The following is a 19,267-nucleotide window of genomic DNA, read 5'->3' as shown; positions in this document are numbered from 1 at the left end:
ACACACACTGGGTGTAGTGACACACTCACACACACTGGGTGTAGTGACACACACACACTGGGTGTAGTAACACACACACACTGGGTGTAGTGACACACACACACACACTGGGTGTAGTGACACACACACACTGGGTGTAGTGACACACACACTGGGTGTAGTGACACACACACACACTGGGTGTAGTGACACACACACACACTGGGTAAAGTGACACACACACACACACTGGGTGAAGTGACACACACACACTGGGTGAAGTGACACACACACACTGGGTGTAGTGACACACACACTGGGTGTAGTGACACACACACTGGGTGTAGTGACACACACACACACTGGGTGAAGTGACACACACACACTGTGTAAAGTGACACACATACACACTGGGTGTAGTGACACACACACACACTGGGTGAAGTGACACACACACACTGGGTGTAGTGACACACATACACACTGGGTGTAGTGACACACACACACACACACTTGGTGTAGTGACACACACACACTGGGTGTAGTGACACACACACTGGGTGTAGTGACACACACACACACACACACTGGGTGTAGACACACACACACACTGGGTGTAGTGACACACACACACACTGGGTGTAGTGACACACACACACACTGGGTGTAGTGAAACACACACACACACTGGGTGAAGTGACACACACACACTGTGTGTTGTGACACACACACACACACACTGGGTGTAGTGACACACACACACTGGGTGTAGTGACACACACTGGGTGTAGTGACACACACACTGGGTGTAGTGACACACACACACACACTGGGTGTAGACACACACACACTGGGTGTAGTGACACACACACACTGGGTGTAGTGACAAACACACACAGGGTGTAGTGACACACACACACACACTGGGTGTAGTGACACACACACACTGTGTGTTGTGAGACACACACACTGGGTGAAGTGACACACACACACTGGGTGTAGTGACACACACACTGGGTGTAGTGACACACACACACACTGGGTGTAGTGACACACATACATACTGGGTGTAGTGACACACACACACACTGGGTGTAGTGACACACACACACACTGGGTGTAGTGACACACACACACTGTGTGTAGTGACACACACATACTGGGTGTAGTGACACACACACACTGGGTGTAGTGACACACACACACTGTGTGAAGTGACACACACACACTGTGTGAAGTGACACACACACACTGGGTGTAGTGACACACACACACACACTGGGTGTAGTGACACACACACACACTGGGTGTAGTGACACACACATTGGGTGTAGTGACACACACACACTGTGTGAAGTGACACACACACACTGTGTGAAGTGACACACACACACTGGGTGTAGTGACACACACACACTGGGTGTAGTAACACACACACACTGGGTGTAGTGACACACTCACACACACTGGGTGTAGTGACACACACACACTGGGTGTAGTAACACACACACACTGGGTGTAGTGACACACACACACACACTGGGTGTAGTGACACACACACACTGGGTGTAGTGACACACACACTGGGTGTAGTGACACACACACACACTGGGTGTAGTGACACACACACACACTGGGTAAAGTGACACACACACACACTGGGTGAAGTGACACACACACACTGGGTGAAGTGACACACACACACTGGGTGTAGTGACACACACACTGGGTGTAGTGACACACACACTGGGTGTAGTGACACACACACACACTGGGTGAAGTGACACACACACACTGTGTAAAGTGACACACATACACACTGGGTGTAGTGACACACACACACACTGGGTGAAGTGACACACACACACTGGGTGTAGTGACACACATACACACTGGGTGTAGTGACACACACACACACACACTTGGTGTAGTGACACACACACACTGGGTGTAGTGACACACACACTGGGTGTAGTGACACACACACACACACACACTGGGTGTAGACACACACACACACTGGGTGTAGTGACACACACACACACTGGGTGTAGTGACACACACACACACTGGGTGTAGTGAAACACACACACACACTGGGTGAAGTGACACACACACACTGTGTGTTGTGACACACACACACACACACTGGGTGTAGTGACACACACACACTGGGTGTAGTGACACACACTGGGTGTAGTGACACACACACACTGGATGTAGTGACACACACACACACACTGGGTGTAGTGACACACACACACTGTGTGTTGTGAGACACACACACTGGGTGAAGTGACACACACACACTGGGTGTAGTGACACACACACTGGGTGTAGTGACACACACACACACACTGGGTGTAGACACACACACACTGGGTGTAGTGACACACACACACTGGGTGTAGTGACAAACACACACAGGGTGTAGTGACACACACACACACACTGGGTGTAGTGACACACACACACACACTGGGTGTAGTGACACATACACACTGGGTGTAGTGACACACACACACACACTGGGTGTAGTGACACACACACATACTGGGTGTAGTGACACAAACACATACTGGGTGTAGTGACACACACACACACACTGGGTGTAGTGACACACACACACACTGGGTGTAGTGACACAAACACATACTGGGTGTAGTGACACACACACACTGGGTGTAGTGACACGCACACACACTGGGTGTAGTGACACACACACACTGGATGTAGTGACACACACACACTGGATGTAGTGACACAAACACACACTGGGTGTAGTGACACACACACACTGGGTGTAGTGACACACACATACTGGGTGTAGTGACACACACATACTGGGTGTAGTGACACACACACACTGGGTGTAGTGACACACACACACTGTGTGTAGTGACACACACACACTGGGTGTAGTGACACACACACACTGGATGTAGTGACACAAACACACACTGGGTGTAGTGACACACACACACTGGGTGTAGTGACACACACATACTGGGTGTAGTGACACACACATACTGGGTGTAGTGACACACTCACACACACTGGGTGTAGTGACACACACACACACTGGGTGTAGTGACACACACACTGGGTGTAGTGACACACTCACACACACTGGGTGTAGTGACACACACACACTGGGTGTAGTGACACACACACTGGGTGTAGTGACACACACACACACACTGGGTGTAGACACACACACACTGGGTGTAGTGACACACACACACTGGGTGTAGTGACAAACACACACAGGGTGTAGTGACACACACACACACACTGGGTGTAGTGACACACACACACACACTGGGTGTAGTGACACATACACACTGGGTGTAGTGACACACACACACACACTGGGTGTAGTGACACACACACATACTGGGTGTAGTGACACAAACACATACTGGGTGTAGTGACACACACACACACACTGGGTGTAGTGACACACACACACACTGGGTGTAGTGACACAAACACATACTGGGTGTAGTGACACACACACACTGGGTGTAGTGACACGCACACACACTGGGTGTAGTGACACACACACACTGGATGTAGTGACACACACACACTGGATGTAGTGACACAAACACACACTGGGTGTAGTGACACACACACACTGGGTGTAGTGACACACACATACTGGGTGTAGTGACACACACATACTGGGTGTAGTGACACACACACACTGGGTGTAGTGACACACACACACTGTGTGTAGTGACACACACACACTGGGTGTAGTGACACACACACACTGGATGTAGTGACACAAACACACACTGGGTGTAGTGACACACACACACTGGGTGTAGTGACACACACATACTGGGTGTAGTGACACACACATACTGGGTGTAGTGACACACTCACACACACTGGGTGTAGTGACACACACACACACTGGGTGTAGTGACACACACACTGGGTGTAGTGACACACTCACACACACTGGGTGTAGTGACACACACACACTGGGTGTAGTGACACACACACTGGGTGTAGTGACACACACACACACACTGGGTGTAGTGACACACACACACTGGGTGTAGTGACACACACACTGGGTGTAGTGACACACACACACACTGGGTGAAGTGACACACACACACTGGGTGAAGTGACACACACACACTGGGTGTAGTGACACACACACTGGGTGTAGTGACACACACACACACTGAGTGAAGTGACACACACACATTGTGTAAAGTGACACACATACACACTGGGTGTAGTGACACACACACACACTGGGTGAAGTGACACACACACACTGGGTGTAGTGACACACATACACACTGGGTGTAGTGACACACACACACACACTGGGTGTAGTGACACACACACACTGGGTGTAGTGACACACACACTGGGTGTAGTGACACACACACACACACACTGGGTGTAGACACACACACACACACTGGGTGTAGTGACACACACACACACTGGGTGTAGTGACACACACACACACTGGGTGTAGTGAAACACACACACACACTGGGTGAAGTGACACACACACACTGTGAAGTGACACACACACTGTGTGTTGTGACACACACACACACACACTGGGTGTAGTGACACACACACACTGGGTGTAGTGACACACACTGGGTGTAGTGACACACACACACTGGATGTAGTGACACACACACTGGGTGTAGTGACACACACACACTGTGTGTTGTGAGACACACACACACACTGGGTGAAGTGACACACACACACTGGGTGTAGTGACACACACACTGGGTGTAGTGACACACACACACACACTGGGTGTAGACACACACACACTGGGTGTAGTGACACACACACACTGGGTGTAGTGACAAACACACACAGGGTGTAGTGACACACACACACACACTGGGTGTAGTGACACATACACACTGGGTGTAGTGACACACACACACACTGGGTGTAGTGACACACACACACACTGGGTGTAGTGACACAAACACATACTGGGTGTAGTAAAACACACACACTGGGTGTACACACACACACACTGGGTGTAGTGACACATACACACTGGGTGTAGTGACACGCACACACACTGGGTGTAGTGACACACACACACTAGGTGTAGTGACACAAACACACACTGGGTGTAGTGACACACACACACTGGGTGTACACACACACACACTGGGTGTAGTGACACACACACACTGGGTGTAGTGATAAACACACACAGGGTGTAGTGACACACACACACACACTGGGTGTAGTGACACATACACACTGGGTGTAGTGACACACACACACACTGGGTGTAGTGACACACACACACTGGGTGTAGTGACACAAACACATACTGGGTGTAGTGACACACACACACTGGGTGTAGTGACACGCACACACACTGGGTGTAGTGACACACACACACTGGGTGTAGTGACACAAACACACACTGGGTGTAGTGACACACACACACTGTGTGTAGTGACACACACATACTGGGTGTAGTGACACACACACACTGGGTTTAGTGACACACACACACTGGGTGTAGTGACACACACACACACTGGGTGTAGTGACACACACACACTGGGTGTAGTGACACACACACTGGGTGTAGTGACACACACACTGGTTGTAGTGACACACACACACCGGGTGTAGTGACACACACACTGGGTGTAGTGACACACACACACTGGGTGTAGTGACACACTCACACACTGGGTGTAGTGACACACACACACTGGGTGTAGTGACACACACACACACACACTGGGTGTAGTGACACACACACACTGTGTGTTGTGACACACACACACACTGGGTGTAGTGACACACACAAACACTGGGTGTAGTGACACACACACTGGGTGTAGTGACACACACACACTGGGTGTACACACACACACAATGGGTGTAGTGACACACACACACTGGGTGTAGTGACACACACACACACACTGGGTGTAGACACACACACACTGGGTGTAGTGACACACACACACTGGGTGTAGTGACAAACACACACAGGGTGTAGTGACACACACACACACACTGGGTGTAGTGACACATACACACTGGGTGTAGTGACACACACACTGGGTGTAGTGACACACACACACTGGGTGTAGTGACACAAACACATACTGGGTGTAGTGACACACACACACTGGGTGTAGTGACACGCACACACACTGGGTGTAGTGACACACACACACTGGGTGTAGTGACACAAACACACACTGGGTGTAGTGACACACACACACTGTGTGTAGTGACACACACATACTGGGTGTAGTGACACACACACACTGGGTTTAGTGACACACGCACACTGGGTGTAGTGACACACACACACACAGTGGGTGTAGTGACACACACACACTGGGTGTAGTGACACACACACTGGGTGTAGTGACACACTCACGCACACTGGGTGTAGTGACACACACACTGGGTGTAGTGACACACACACACTGGGTGAAGTGACACACACACACTGGGTGTAGTGACACACACACTGGGTGTAGTGACACACACACACACTGGGTGAAGTGACACACACACACACTGGGTGTAGTGACACACACACTGGGTGTAAACACACACACACACTGGGTGTAGTGACACACACACACACACACACACTGGGTGAAGTGACACACACACACTGGGTGTAGTGACACACACACACACTGGGTGTAGACACACACACACACACTGGGTGTAGTGACACACACACACACTGGGTGAAGTGACACACACACACACACTGGGTGTAGTGACACACATACACACTGGGTGTAGTGACACACAGACTGGGTGTAGTGACACACACACACTGGGTGAAGTGACACACACACACTGGGTGTAGTGACACACACACACACTGGGTGTAAACACACACACACACACTGGGTGAAGTGATACACACACACTGGGTGTAGTGACACACACACACTGGGTGTAGTGACACACACACACTGGGTGAAGTGACACACACACATGTAGGGGTCTTACGGAGGAGAGATGTGTAGGGGTGATATGTATGGGATCCTATGAGAAACTAGCACAGTGGGCGGGGCTTAGTGAGCACACGGGAGGGTGCTCGCACCGACGTCCGCAGATGGTACCCCAGCGGGGGGGAGGGGTTCGAGATATAAGGGGATGAGCCGGAGGGCTCGGGGCAGAATGTGGTGGTGACTCTTGAAGACTGAAGACCTGCCTAGTGAGAGCCCTGGTCTCCCCTGGAACACCGCCCTTGTAAGGGCCGCGCAGGTCAGAGCCAGTGGCGTGGTCCTGTGAACCAGAGTCAGCACTCTGGGACTCCAGGCACCGCAGCCCGACTCGCCAGTGTCGGGCCAGATAGCCTCCCCTAGCCCGTTAGTGGAGGACTCGGGGGTAGGTTAGGGATAGCCAGGGTGTGTCCCCAGTTATCCGGGTGAGGGGGCCGCTACCCCCTCCAGTATACGTTGCCCTGTGCCGAGTGTGAAGTTATAATAAACATCAGTGTGCCTCAACCCCGGGTGTCGACCTGTGTTCGACGGTGCTACATCTGGCGTCAGAAGTAAACAACGAACATGGACACGCGCCGAACGGCTCGGTCCGGGGTGCAAGAGGCGGAGGACACCGCGGAAATGGCGGTACCAGAGACGGCTGATGGGGGCAACGAGCAGCCGGTACAGAATGCATCCTTACCGGGGCACCGGGAGGAAGGGGAGTCGCTGCCCGACGGACTTCGGCTGGCGCACGCGAGGTTGGCAGAGCTGCTATACGCCGCTGCCGCCACACTCGAGACCATTACTCGGCTGGGGGCTGCGGGACCACCGCGGGGCGAGGACGGCCAACGGCCGTTGCGCCTTCCCGCCATTTCTACCGACGCCACTTTTGAAAATCCCGCCATCGCCGCAGCAGCTGCCGAGGGCGTGGCCAACCTCAACCTGGGGTCCCACGTCGGCTCTACCGGGGCTGCCACGTCACCACCTTCGGACGGAGCGTCACTATCTGCGCGACAGGCGATTACATCTGCCGTTCGTGCTGACGCTCAGCCGAGTTGCAGGGACAGCAAAGTGCGGGCCTCCACGGCGGCCGCTGCGCTACACTAAAGGCTGCCCCCGCTGAAGGAGTTCGTGGCTGAGGAGGGCGACTGGGGGGGATTTCAGCGGCGCTTCCTCGCGCATCAAGAAATGGCGGGGTGGTCAGATGACGAAGCCCTCTGCGCGCTACCAGCGCTCCTTGACGGCGATGCCCTCGCCGCTCTTACGTCCGCATCGAGGGACAAGCGCTCTACTCTTCAGACGGCGCTGCAATTGCTGGCTGGGGTCTACGGGCCTTCGGCGGAGTGTAGGCAGCGATTCTACGATCGCCAGCGGGGTGCGAAGGAGTCGCCCCTCGCCTACCGTACGAGCCTTCTGGCGCTGGCCAAGACGGCCTTCCCTCGCATGGATGACCAAGGCGTGGATGCCATGGTCTCCGAGAAGATCCTTCTGCTGGCGGACGACCTGGATGTCGCTATCGTTGCGCAGGAGGACGCAGAGATGGATTCCCTCCAAGCGGCGCGGCTCCTCCACGCTAACCTCCTGTCGCAGCGAAGGAAGGCCAGCAGGGCAGCGGCCGGGCGTACGGTGGCTGCCGTCACCCCACCGACGGAGGAGGTCTACGCCGCCGACTTCCGACAGCAGCAGCGGATGGGAGCACGGGCGGACCGGGATGGGTCGGTCCGCTCCGACCGCCTGTCTTCACCGCCTACGCTCCCGCGCTGCTATAACTGCGGCGTCCGGGGCCACGTCGCCTTGGGGTGCCGCTCCCCTCGACAGCGGGGGACGACGTCTCGCCGGGACGAGGGGCCTCCTCCTCCGCCCAAGCTCCACCGACATGACCCGGCAAGTCGCGGCACCCCACATGTTTGGCCGAAGCACACACCCGTTACACATGTACACACCGCAACGAACGGGGGGCCAACATTGCATACCGCGGGGCCAACACGAACCACTATGGGGACCCAATTCGAACCCGCACAGTGGTCCGTGTTGGCCCATCGCGTTCTGGCTGCGCCGTCGGGGTCGTCGGCCGTAGTAGGGTATATTGACGGGGTCGAAGTGCGTATCCTCGTCGATACAGGTGCGTCGGCGACCATCATTTCGGAACTAATATACAACATTCTCCCTGTCCAAAGTCGTCCCTTGCTACCGGTTGATGTCCCATTCTACGCTGCTAACGGGGGCTCACTGGGTATCATGGGTCAGATTCGCGCGCAAATTTCGATCGGAGATATTAAATTGTCCGGCCCTATTTTTGTTTCCTCCTCGCTGGCGGTTCCGTGCCTGCTGGGGACGGATTTCTTGGGCAAAATGCCGATTCGGATTATGATTAATCAGGGTTGCATTGAACTCCCGTCGGGACGACGGATGGCGTTTTTGCCTTCCCCTACTACGGATCGCTCGGCGTTCGCGGCGGTACCCGCGTTGGTAGTTCAAACGGTTCGAGTGCCGCCGGGGGCACAAATGTTGGTGCCCCTTAAGCTTCGTAGGCCCTTCGCTAAGGGTGTTGGGGACCAGGGTGTCCTGCTGGGGCCATCTAGGGCTGGGGTTAGCGGGCCACATTTGGTGTCCGCTCAGACCATTGTAAGGGGGGACGGGGACCCCTTCATCGCGGTCCTCAATGTGGGGTCGCAGGCCGTGGTCATTCCCCAAGGGACCGTGCTTGCTCACGCAACGCCGGTGCCCTGTGAGGAGTCTGTTGCAAATCACGTACACGCTGCCACTCTGCCGACTCCACATTCGGACACCGATGAAGGGTGGCTTGAGGCGCTTTGTGCGGGATCGACGGACCTGTCGGATGTAGAGCGTCAAAAACTTAGGACACTATTGCGCGAATTTGCCGATGTGTTTAGTCAAAACAAATTCGATCTGGGCTGCACCCATTTGCTGCGTCACCATATTGATACTGGTGACAGCGCGCCCATACGCCAAAATCCCTTCCGGCTGAGTCCCGCCGAGAAGGACCATGTCAAATCGGCTGTTGATGACATGTTAGCCGCCGATATCATTTCTCCCTCTACCAGCCCGTGGGGAGCACCGATCGTTCTGGTAAAGAAACAGGATGGATCGTTGCGGTTTTGCGTCGACTTTCGCCGCCTCAACAAAATTTCCCTTGCTGACGCATACCCGCTTCCCCGTATTAATGAATCGCTCGACGCCTTGGCGGGGGCGCGATTCTTCTCCACATTGGATTTGCTTTCGGGATTCTGGCAGCTTCCTCTGGACGATGAATCTAAGCCTAAAACCGCATTCCATACGCCACATGGTCTCTTCCAATTTAACCGGTTGCCGATGGGATTACACTCGGCGCCGGCGACTTTCCAGCGATTGATGGAATTGGTTTTGGCTGGATTGCAGTGGGATTCGTGTTTAATCTATTTGGACGACGTTATCGTCTTTAGCAGAACATTTGATGAGCATCTCCAGAGGTTACGGGCCGTTTTCCTCAAAATGCGGGCTGCTAATTTGAAATTTAAACCACAAAAGTGTCATTTGTTGCGTGAATCGGTACGTTATATGGGGCACATCGTAGGGCGCTCGGGTATTGCTACCGATCCCGCCAAAACGCAGTGTGTCAGCTCCTGGCCGACTCCCACCTCGGTGGGAGAGGTCAGGAGCTTTGTGGGTTTTGCGTCATACTACCGACGCTTTGTCGCGGACTTTGCCACCATTGCTAAGCCCCTGCACGCTTTGACGTCAAAGGGGGTCCGCTTCCATTGGGGACAGGAGGAGGAGGCTGCGTTCCGCTCACTTCGGGACGCTCTGGTTAATGCCCCTCCCCTGGTTTATCCCGATTTTTCGAAGCCCTTTGTGCTCGATACCGACGCGAGCAACACAGGTATTGGGGGCGTGCTATCCCAGGTGGTTGATGGCGTGGAACGGGTGGTCGCGTACGGAAGCCGAGTGTTGTCTCCAGCGGAGCAACGATATTGTGTGACGCGTCGGGAACTGCTGGCAATTGTCTACTTCATCCAGCAGTACCGGCCATATCTGTACGGACAGTGTTTTACCGTCCGTACAGACCATGCGGCGCTACAGTACGCCCTGCGAGTCCAACAACCATCGGGTCAATTGTCTCGATGGCTGGAGGTTCTCCAGGATTTTGATTTTCAGACCACGTACCGTAAGGGCGTTCGCCACACCAACGCGGACGCCCTGTCACGCATGCCGACCACCCCCGAATGCGCATGCCTCCTGGGGTCGGGTCGGTGCAGGCATCCTGCTGAATTGCCTGTCCCGGTCTTGGCGGCTACTGACGACCTAGCACCAATGACAAATTCCATCGCACAACAGTGTTCTGATTCCCTGTTGGGGTTGCCTGCTACGGAATGGGGTCGGTTGCAAATGGAAGATACTTCCCTCCTTGCGTTGCGCCGCCGCGTCAGGGACCGGGGGCGGGGGAGGGGTGATGCCGACGCATGGGAAATGCTCGGTGGGTTGTTAATGCATTGGGACGGGAAATCCCGTAGACACCGGCTAGTGGTCCCTTCGGGGTTACGGGGTAGGGTGGTGTGGGCCGCTCACGAGCGCCTCCTCCACCTGGGTACCCAAAAGACCCTGGCTTTGCTCCAACTTGATTTCTTTTGGCCGGGCATGACGAGGGATGTCGGGGATCTATTAGGATCGTGCCCTAAGTGTGCGCAGCGCAAACCACCAGCGAAGGAGTCGAACCCGCCCCTGCAATCTATCAGGGTTTCCCGGGTAAACGAACTCGTCGCGCTGGACATTCTAGGACCGTTCCCCGCCACCCCCAGGGGAAATAGGTATTTGCTAACCGGTGTTGAATATTTCACGCGCTGGCCTATGGCCTGGCCCCTGGCCAACCAGTCGGCGGCAGCCATCGTGGAGGCCTTTGTCCAGGGCTATGTCCTTGACAAAGGTGCTCCCGAGCGGCTGCTGACCGACCAGGGTAAAAATTTTTCAAGCAAATTGCTCAAACAGGTCTGTGAGATCCTTGGCACTAAAAAGATTCGCACCTCCCCATATCACCCACAAACCGACGGGATGGTCGAGCGGTTGCATCGTACCATCACGTCGATGTTGTCGCAGCACGTTTCTGACTCACAGACAGATTGGGATTTGAAAATCCAGGGGGTCCTGTCAGCATACCGGTTGGCCCCCCATGCTGCGACGGGATTTTCCCCCTTTTTCCTTATGTATGGCCGCGAACCGGAGCCACCTGTTCAGGCCCAGCTGCAGATCCCAGCGCCTCAGGGAAAAACTCAATTGGCCGAACATGTTAAATTCAACCTGGAAAGATTAACGGAAGCGCGGGATGCTGCCATGCAAAATTCTGACAGGCGGCAGAGGGCTAATGAGCGCCTCAGAATGGCTCGCGCGCATGTGCTACAGTGGAAGCCGGGGGACAGGGCATGGTTGCACTGTCCCCAGGTACCGCTCGCGTCCTCCTCTAAACTGCTGCGACCATGGCGGGGTCCCGTCGAGGTGGTTGAGGTCCTGAGACCTCAGTGCGTGCGCATTCAATGGGGGAGGCGCCGGTGGTTTGTACACCCCTCCAGGCTAAAACCCTTCGTTGCGGTGCGAGGTCCCACTACACACGCGCGTGGCCAAACATGTGGGGGGGCGTCCGACTCAGGGAGGTCTTCTCCGGTTCTCTCGCCTAACGTGCTGCCGGCTGTACCACCCACAGGTGCACCGGGAGTGACGGGCTCACGCCCGACGACCCCCACAGGAAATGCTGAGGGTCTTGCGACGTCAGCAACAGACTCACTCGGTGATGAACACCTGCCGGCCGACGACCTGCCGGTCGGGCCTGTCCCGTGTGACGGGCCTGTGGCGAGGACGCGCGCAAAAATGCGAAAACTCTTGTGAGGAAATTAGAAAAAAATATATATATATTTTTGATGGGGGTATTTCTTTTGGTTTCTCTTTTCCGGTGTACATTCGCATGTTGTGCTCACGGTGTGGGGCGTCCGTGCTGTGTTCCCGGCACGTTGCATTGTACGATTGTTGGGCGTGCTGTGTGTGTGTGTGTGTTCTGGGGGTTCTGGGTGTGCTGGGGGGGATTCCAGGTTAAGAAACACGTGTATATACGCTCGTATTACGGATTTCGTATTTATTCGGGCGGGGTTCGTCGGGTTCGTCGGGTTCGTCGGGTTATTTTTCCTTCCTGTTGTTCTTCTCGTTGCGTTATTGTTAAAAAAAAATGAGGCACACGCTGGGGGATGGAGAGGGGTTTAACTTTTATTGTCAATGTTGCAGCCGGGACGGCTGCGAGCTGTACAGGGGGGGGTGATGTAGGGGTCTTACGGAGGAGAGATGTGTAGGGGTGATATGTATGGGATCCTATGAGAAACTAGCACAGTGGGCGGGGCTTAGTGAGCACACGGGAGGGTGCTCGCACCGACGTCCGCAGATGGTACCCCAGCGGGGGGGAGGGGTTCGAGATATAAGGGGATGAGCCGGAGGGCTCGGGGCAGAATGTGGTGGTGACTCTTGAAGACTGAAGACCTGCCTAGTGAGAGCCCTGGTCTCCCCTGGAACGCCGCCCTTGTAAGGGCCGCGCAGGTCAGAGCCAGTGGCGTGGTCCTGTGAACCAGAGTCAGCACTCTGGGACTCCAGGCACCGCAGCCCGACTCGCCAGTGTCGGGCCAGATAGCCTCCCCTAGCCCGTTAGTGGAGGACTCGGGGGTAGGTTAGAGATAGCCAGGGTGTGTCCCCAGTTATCCGGGTGAGGGGGCCGCTACCCCCTCCAGTATACGTTGCCCTGTGCCGAGTGTGAAGTTATAATAAACATCAGTGTGCCTCAACCCCGGGTGTCGACCTGTGTTCGACGGTACTACACACACACTGGGTGTAGTGACACACACACACACACTGGGTGTAGTGACACACACACACTGGGTGAAGTCACACACACACACACACACTGGGTGTAGTGACACACACACATTGGGTGTAGTGACACACACACACTGGGTGAAGTGACACACACACACACTGGGTGTAGTGACACACACACACTGGGTGTAGTAACACACACACACACTGGGTGAAGTGACACACACACACACTGGGTGTAGTGACACACACACACTGGGTGAAGTGACACACACACACACTGGGTGTAGTGACACACACACACACTGGGTGTAGTGACACACACACACTGGGTGAAGTGACACACACACACTGGGTGAAGTGACACACACACACACTGGGTGTAGTGACACACACACTGGGTGTAGTGACACACACACACTGGGTGAAGTCACACACACACTGGGTGTAGTGACACACACACACATTGGGTGTAGTGACACACACACACTGGGTGAAGTGACACACACACACACTGGGTGTAGTGACACACACACACTGGGTGTAGTGACACACACACTGGGTGTAGTGACACACACACACTGGGTAAAGTGACACACACACACACTGGGTGAAGTGACACACACACACTGGGTGTAGTGACACACACACACTGGGTGTAGTGACACACACACACACACACTGGGTGTAGTGACACACACACACACTGGGTGTAGACACACACACACACACTGGGTGAAGGTACACACACACACTGTGTGAAGTGACATACACTGGGTGTAGTGACACACACACACACTGGGTGTAGACACACACACACACACACTGGGTGAAGGTACACACACACACACTGTGTGAAGTGACATACACTGGGTGTAGTGACACACACGCACTGGGTGTAGTGACACACACTGGGTGTAGTGACACACACACACACTGGGTGTAGTGTCACACACACACTGGATGTAGTGACACACACACACTGGGTGTAGTGACACACACACACACACTGGGTGTAGTGACACACACGCACACTGTGTGTAGTGACACACACACACTGGGTGTAGTGACACACACACACACACTGGGTGTAGTGACACACACGCACTGGGTGTAGTGACACACACGCACTGGGTGTAGTGACACACACACGCTGGGTGTAGTGACACACACACTGGGTGTAGTGACACACACACACCGGTGTGTAGTGACACACATACACACACACTGGGTGTAGTGACACACACACACTGGGTGTAGTGGCACACACACACACTGGGTGTAGTGACACACACACACTGGGTGTAGTGACACACACACACACACTGGGTGTCGTGACACACACACACTGGGTGTCGTGACACACACACACACACTGGGTGTAGTGACACACACACACACACACTGGGTGTAGTGACACACACACTGGGTGTAGTGACACACACACACTGGGTGTAGTGACACACACACCGGTGTGTAGTGACACACATACACACACACTGGGTGTAGTGACACACACACACTGGGTGTAGTGGCACACACACACACTGGGTGTAGTGACACACACACACTGGGTGTACACACACACAGACTGGGTGTAGTGACACACACACACACACTGTGAAGTGACACACACACTGTGTGTAGTGACACACACACTAGGTGAAGTGACACACACACACTGGGTGTAGTGACACAAACACACTAGGTGAAGTGACACACACACACTGGGTAAAGACACACACACACTGTAAAGTCACACACACGCTGTATACACAGCTTCTGTGGGGGGACAAGCACGATTGCAGCGAGATGTGTGGATGAGTGGGAATTGAACTCGGGTCGCCGGGAACGTAACGCAGCACGCTACCACTACACACTCGAAGATCCCCCGTGCAGCCTGTCACATACTGCTGGGGCAAGTGCTGCTAGCGAGTAGCACACCTGTGGAGGCCGGCACGGCACACGAGGGGGTGGGAGGTGGCCAACACCAAACCCGGCCGCCTTTGTCTCCCTAGTGGCGGCAATGTTTACATATCGCACCAGGTACTCATTTGAGGCTGAGTCGACTTAGGGGAGGCCCAGGACCGGTTCAGATAATCGTCACCGGTGTTGTTCCGTGAGCGCGATTCGAACTCAGGTCGCCGGGTTCGTAGCGCAGCGCGCTAACAAATACACTGCCACTCCCCACTACGGCTCACACGTGCATAGCCATAAACTAAGGCACACAATCACATATACGGTACTCATACATACTGCATATTAGCATATATACAGCGCAAGTCAGATGGATTGACAGATGCACACTTGTGATGTTATGCTATAGAATGTTACACACTGCATTGGTATTGTTACCTATCGACTTAAGTTGACCACGTGCCTCTCTGCTTGTCTCCAGGCTTCTGGGAACCTTCTGGAAGTGTGCAAGAATTGGTGAGAACATTTACGTCACCGTGCGCCACGCCATGAATTCGTTTGCTCGTGTGATGTTCATAAAACGAGACAATTCCACAGCACAAATTAACAACAGCAAAAACACAACGACCACACGTTGTGATTTATATGGGCACCGATAGAGGCGGTTGTTAAAAGGAATTAGGGAAAAACCGGGAATTATTTTCACAAGTGGCCCAGGCCGCTGAGCCACCTCGCTGGAGAGTTCGTAGAGGAAATAAAATCGAAACAATTTTGTTTTGGAACACAGGAGGTCACGCAAGGTGCTCGAATAAAAGCCACGGTAATTTGTTTTTGTTGGAGCAAGTTGAGATATTTTTCACGATTCACGGAAACGCCAGCGCGTGTCTGTGTGTCCGTGTGTGTTCGTGTGTGTGTGTCTGTGTGTGTCCATGTGTATGTCCGTGTGTGTCCGTGTGTGCATGCGCGTTGGTGAAGGCGAGAGCTTTGTCCGCTGTCGAGCCTGAACAGACCGTTGGGGCAAGTGCTCTTAGCGGGTAAAGCACCCATGAAGGCCGGCACACGAAGGGGGTGGGTGGCAAGCACCACGCCCGGCCGCCTTTGTCTCCCCAGTGGCGATGTTTACAAACCGCACAAGGTCTCATTTGAGGCTGATTCGACCTAGGGGAAGCCCAGGACCCATTCAGATAATAATTAATCGTCACCGGTGTTGGCTGTGAGCAGGAATCGAACTCGGGTTGCCGGGTTCGTAGTGCGGCACGCTGATCGCGACACTAACGCTCCCCATGGGAAGCCGATTCACCCGGTGACCAAGCTCTGCGGTCCTCTACATGTTAAGGTGTTACGGACAATTAATGAGTGTTCACACAAAGGGGAGGAAGCCGACGCACCCGCAGAAAGCCCACGCGTGCGAGGGGAAACACTCCGTCCCATACAGGCGGAAACAGGTGGAGTCCACATTTCTGCTGCACCGCATTCTCCCGGCCAGCCAGGATATAGTGGCACCTCCTCAACGCCCACGTGAAGGTTCACGACACTTGTGTGGTGATCCACCAACCCTCGCCACCACCACAGTGCTGGATCGAAGGCCATGTGTGCGTAGCCACCACCGCCCGGCAGAGACTAATCGGGGGTCCTCCGCTTTGTTTTATTTTTCGTGCGCAGGCGAGAGGAAGAGCCCCCACGTGGCCGTCTGCTGTCTGCTCATGGCCCTGAGCATCCTCTGTGCCGAGTGAGCTCCGCTGAGTCTCCGTCGCTCCACCCACCTCCACCGCCATGCGTAGCACGAGTGTACGAGGCTCAGTACGAATCCACGCGTTTTATTTCGTCCGTTGTAATTGTTTGTATGGGTTCCCTGGAAAGCGGTCTCTCGCTTCCACGCCGAAGGAAAGGTTCGCCAGGAATCGCGTAGCCCCTGCGAGCAGGCACGGCAGGGGGGCATCTGAAAAGTCCTTTCAGGTTTCTTGTGACCTGATCCGTCGAAAAGACACCGACACTCAAGGATAAAGATTAAAACAAAACGGCGCGCAGAAGGTCATTTCTAGGCGGCAAAAGCCAAGGGGCGATTCTGATCGCAGGATAAGCCCTCCCCTCGTGCCTCGCGCTGCATGGCCGTACCGCGCGTAGGACGCACACAGCCTTGTGTTAGATCACTGACTCTAAAGTCAAAATTGCGTCCATTTTTAGATGGCAGCAGTCAGACAATGGGAGAACTGCATTACACTGGCTTCATCATCGTTAGGAATCGCGAGTGCGGTTTGGCGATCGTTGCCGTACCGTCTCGTCCGTGGCCTCGCGTGGAATTCGCTGGAATGCAAAGTGCCGCTGCCGGAAAGATGAGAGCCTCTGCTGACGAGGACCTCGTGTCCATGAGCAGGGCATGGAACCCATCTCGGCTGGACCGAGTTCACGCTGCCTCGGCTGAGATTGCTACAAACACATGACCTGGGGCTCGTACAACAACAACAACAACCGGCATTCACCACGGCGCTTGTGCCAGGCTATGTGCATGTTAAGGCCACGTGAAGTGCCGAACGCCTGCTGGAAGGTCACGGGGCAGACCCAGGTGCTATGGGTCGACTGACTGAGATGGCTGGCAGATGCACCACCTGTGCCCCCTACTGTGTGCCAACTTACTGGGGCTCGTAGAATACAGTCACACACTCACTATCTCACTACTTTTTTATTTCACTAGGTAAGGCCCACTTAGCTGTATAGCTGTTTTTTTCAGAAGCCACCTTGCTATCACAAACGATAGCTCAACGAAGTGGCTTATCAACGTGTGGACATTTATAGCAGCCGAATATTCTAAACGCTAATTCTAGATTTGAAGCTTTCGTGACTGCAAGGAATCATCTTCTTAGGTTTTTTCGGTAAAGTCACGTAGGTAAAACATCAAAATGAATGAAAATAAAATAAAATCAAAAATCACGACGTTTCGGAGGCAACACAAGTCTCCGTCATCAGGTGGGACCGTCACAGCCAGATTAGCTGCATCAAGTGAGGCAATGATTCAAGATGTAATCCCTTAAAAGCGAGTTGAGTCCCCCCCTCAACTCGCTTTTAAGGGATTACATCTTGAATCATTGCCTCACTTGATGCAGCTAATCTGGCTGTGACGGTCCCACCTGATGACGGAGACTTGTGTTATTCTAAACGCATTTTTTTAATGTGGAGGGAAAACCCAGAGGACCCGGAGACAAATCCACGCGACCATGGGTAGAGAGACACGCAGACTCCAAATATACAGCAGCAGGCGTCAGGATTGATATCGAACCCATGACCTCCTGTACACCAGGCGAGGTAGTTAACATCTTGACAGCGTGGCGCACGTTCCAGTTAAATAATTATAATTCAACAAAGGCCAGTTCTGATATTTAGTATTTACACGTGGCCGTTTTGTTAGTATGACGCGATGAGTACCATCATGATGCATGAAACAACATTTCAGTCATAATTCACCGTGATTTTTCAGAGAATGGCTGCGATATGATATGACATGTCACGTCACGACCACTCGTCGAAGACCTATC

At 53.9% G+C, this 19,267-nt stretch overlaps 1 protein-coding gene across 1 annotated transcript in view; it reads left to right on the top strand.

The window, feature by feature from the left end:
- LOC144731615 (protein kish-A-like) overlaps window positions 1–18,767 on the top strand; it is a 42,359-nt gene extending 23,592 nt beyond the window's left edge. Inside the window, 2 exon segments of the mRNA XM_078612802.1 lie at window positions 16,219–16,253; window positions 17,400–18,767. Coding sequence (XP_078468928.1) covers window positions 16,219–16,253; window positions 17,400–17,470 — 106 coding nt within the window. The 3' untranslated portion in view covers window positions 17,471–18,767.
- The last annotated feature ends 500 nt before the right edge of the window (window positions 18,768–19,267 follow it).

The sequence above is a fragment of the Lampetra planeri genome, chromosome 39 (genome assembly GCF_965212315.1).
Source record: "Lampetra planeri chromosome 39, kcLamPlan1.2.h2, whole genome shotgun sequence".
NCBI classification, from domain to species: Eukaryota; Metazoa; Chordata; class Hyperoartia; order Petromyzontiformes; family Petromyzontidae; genus Lampetra; species Lampetra planeri.
Note: the sequence above shows the minus strand (reverse complement) of the source record. Positions and strands in the feature narration are given on the sequence as shown.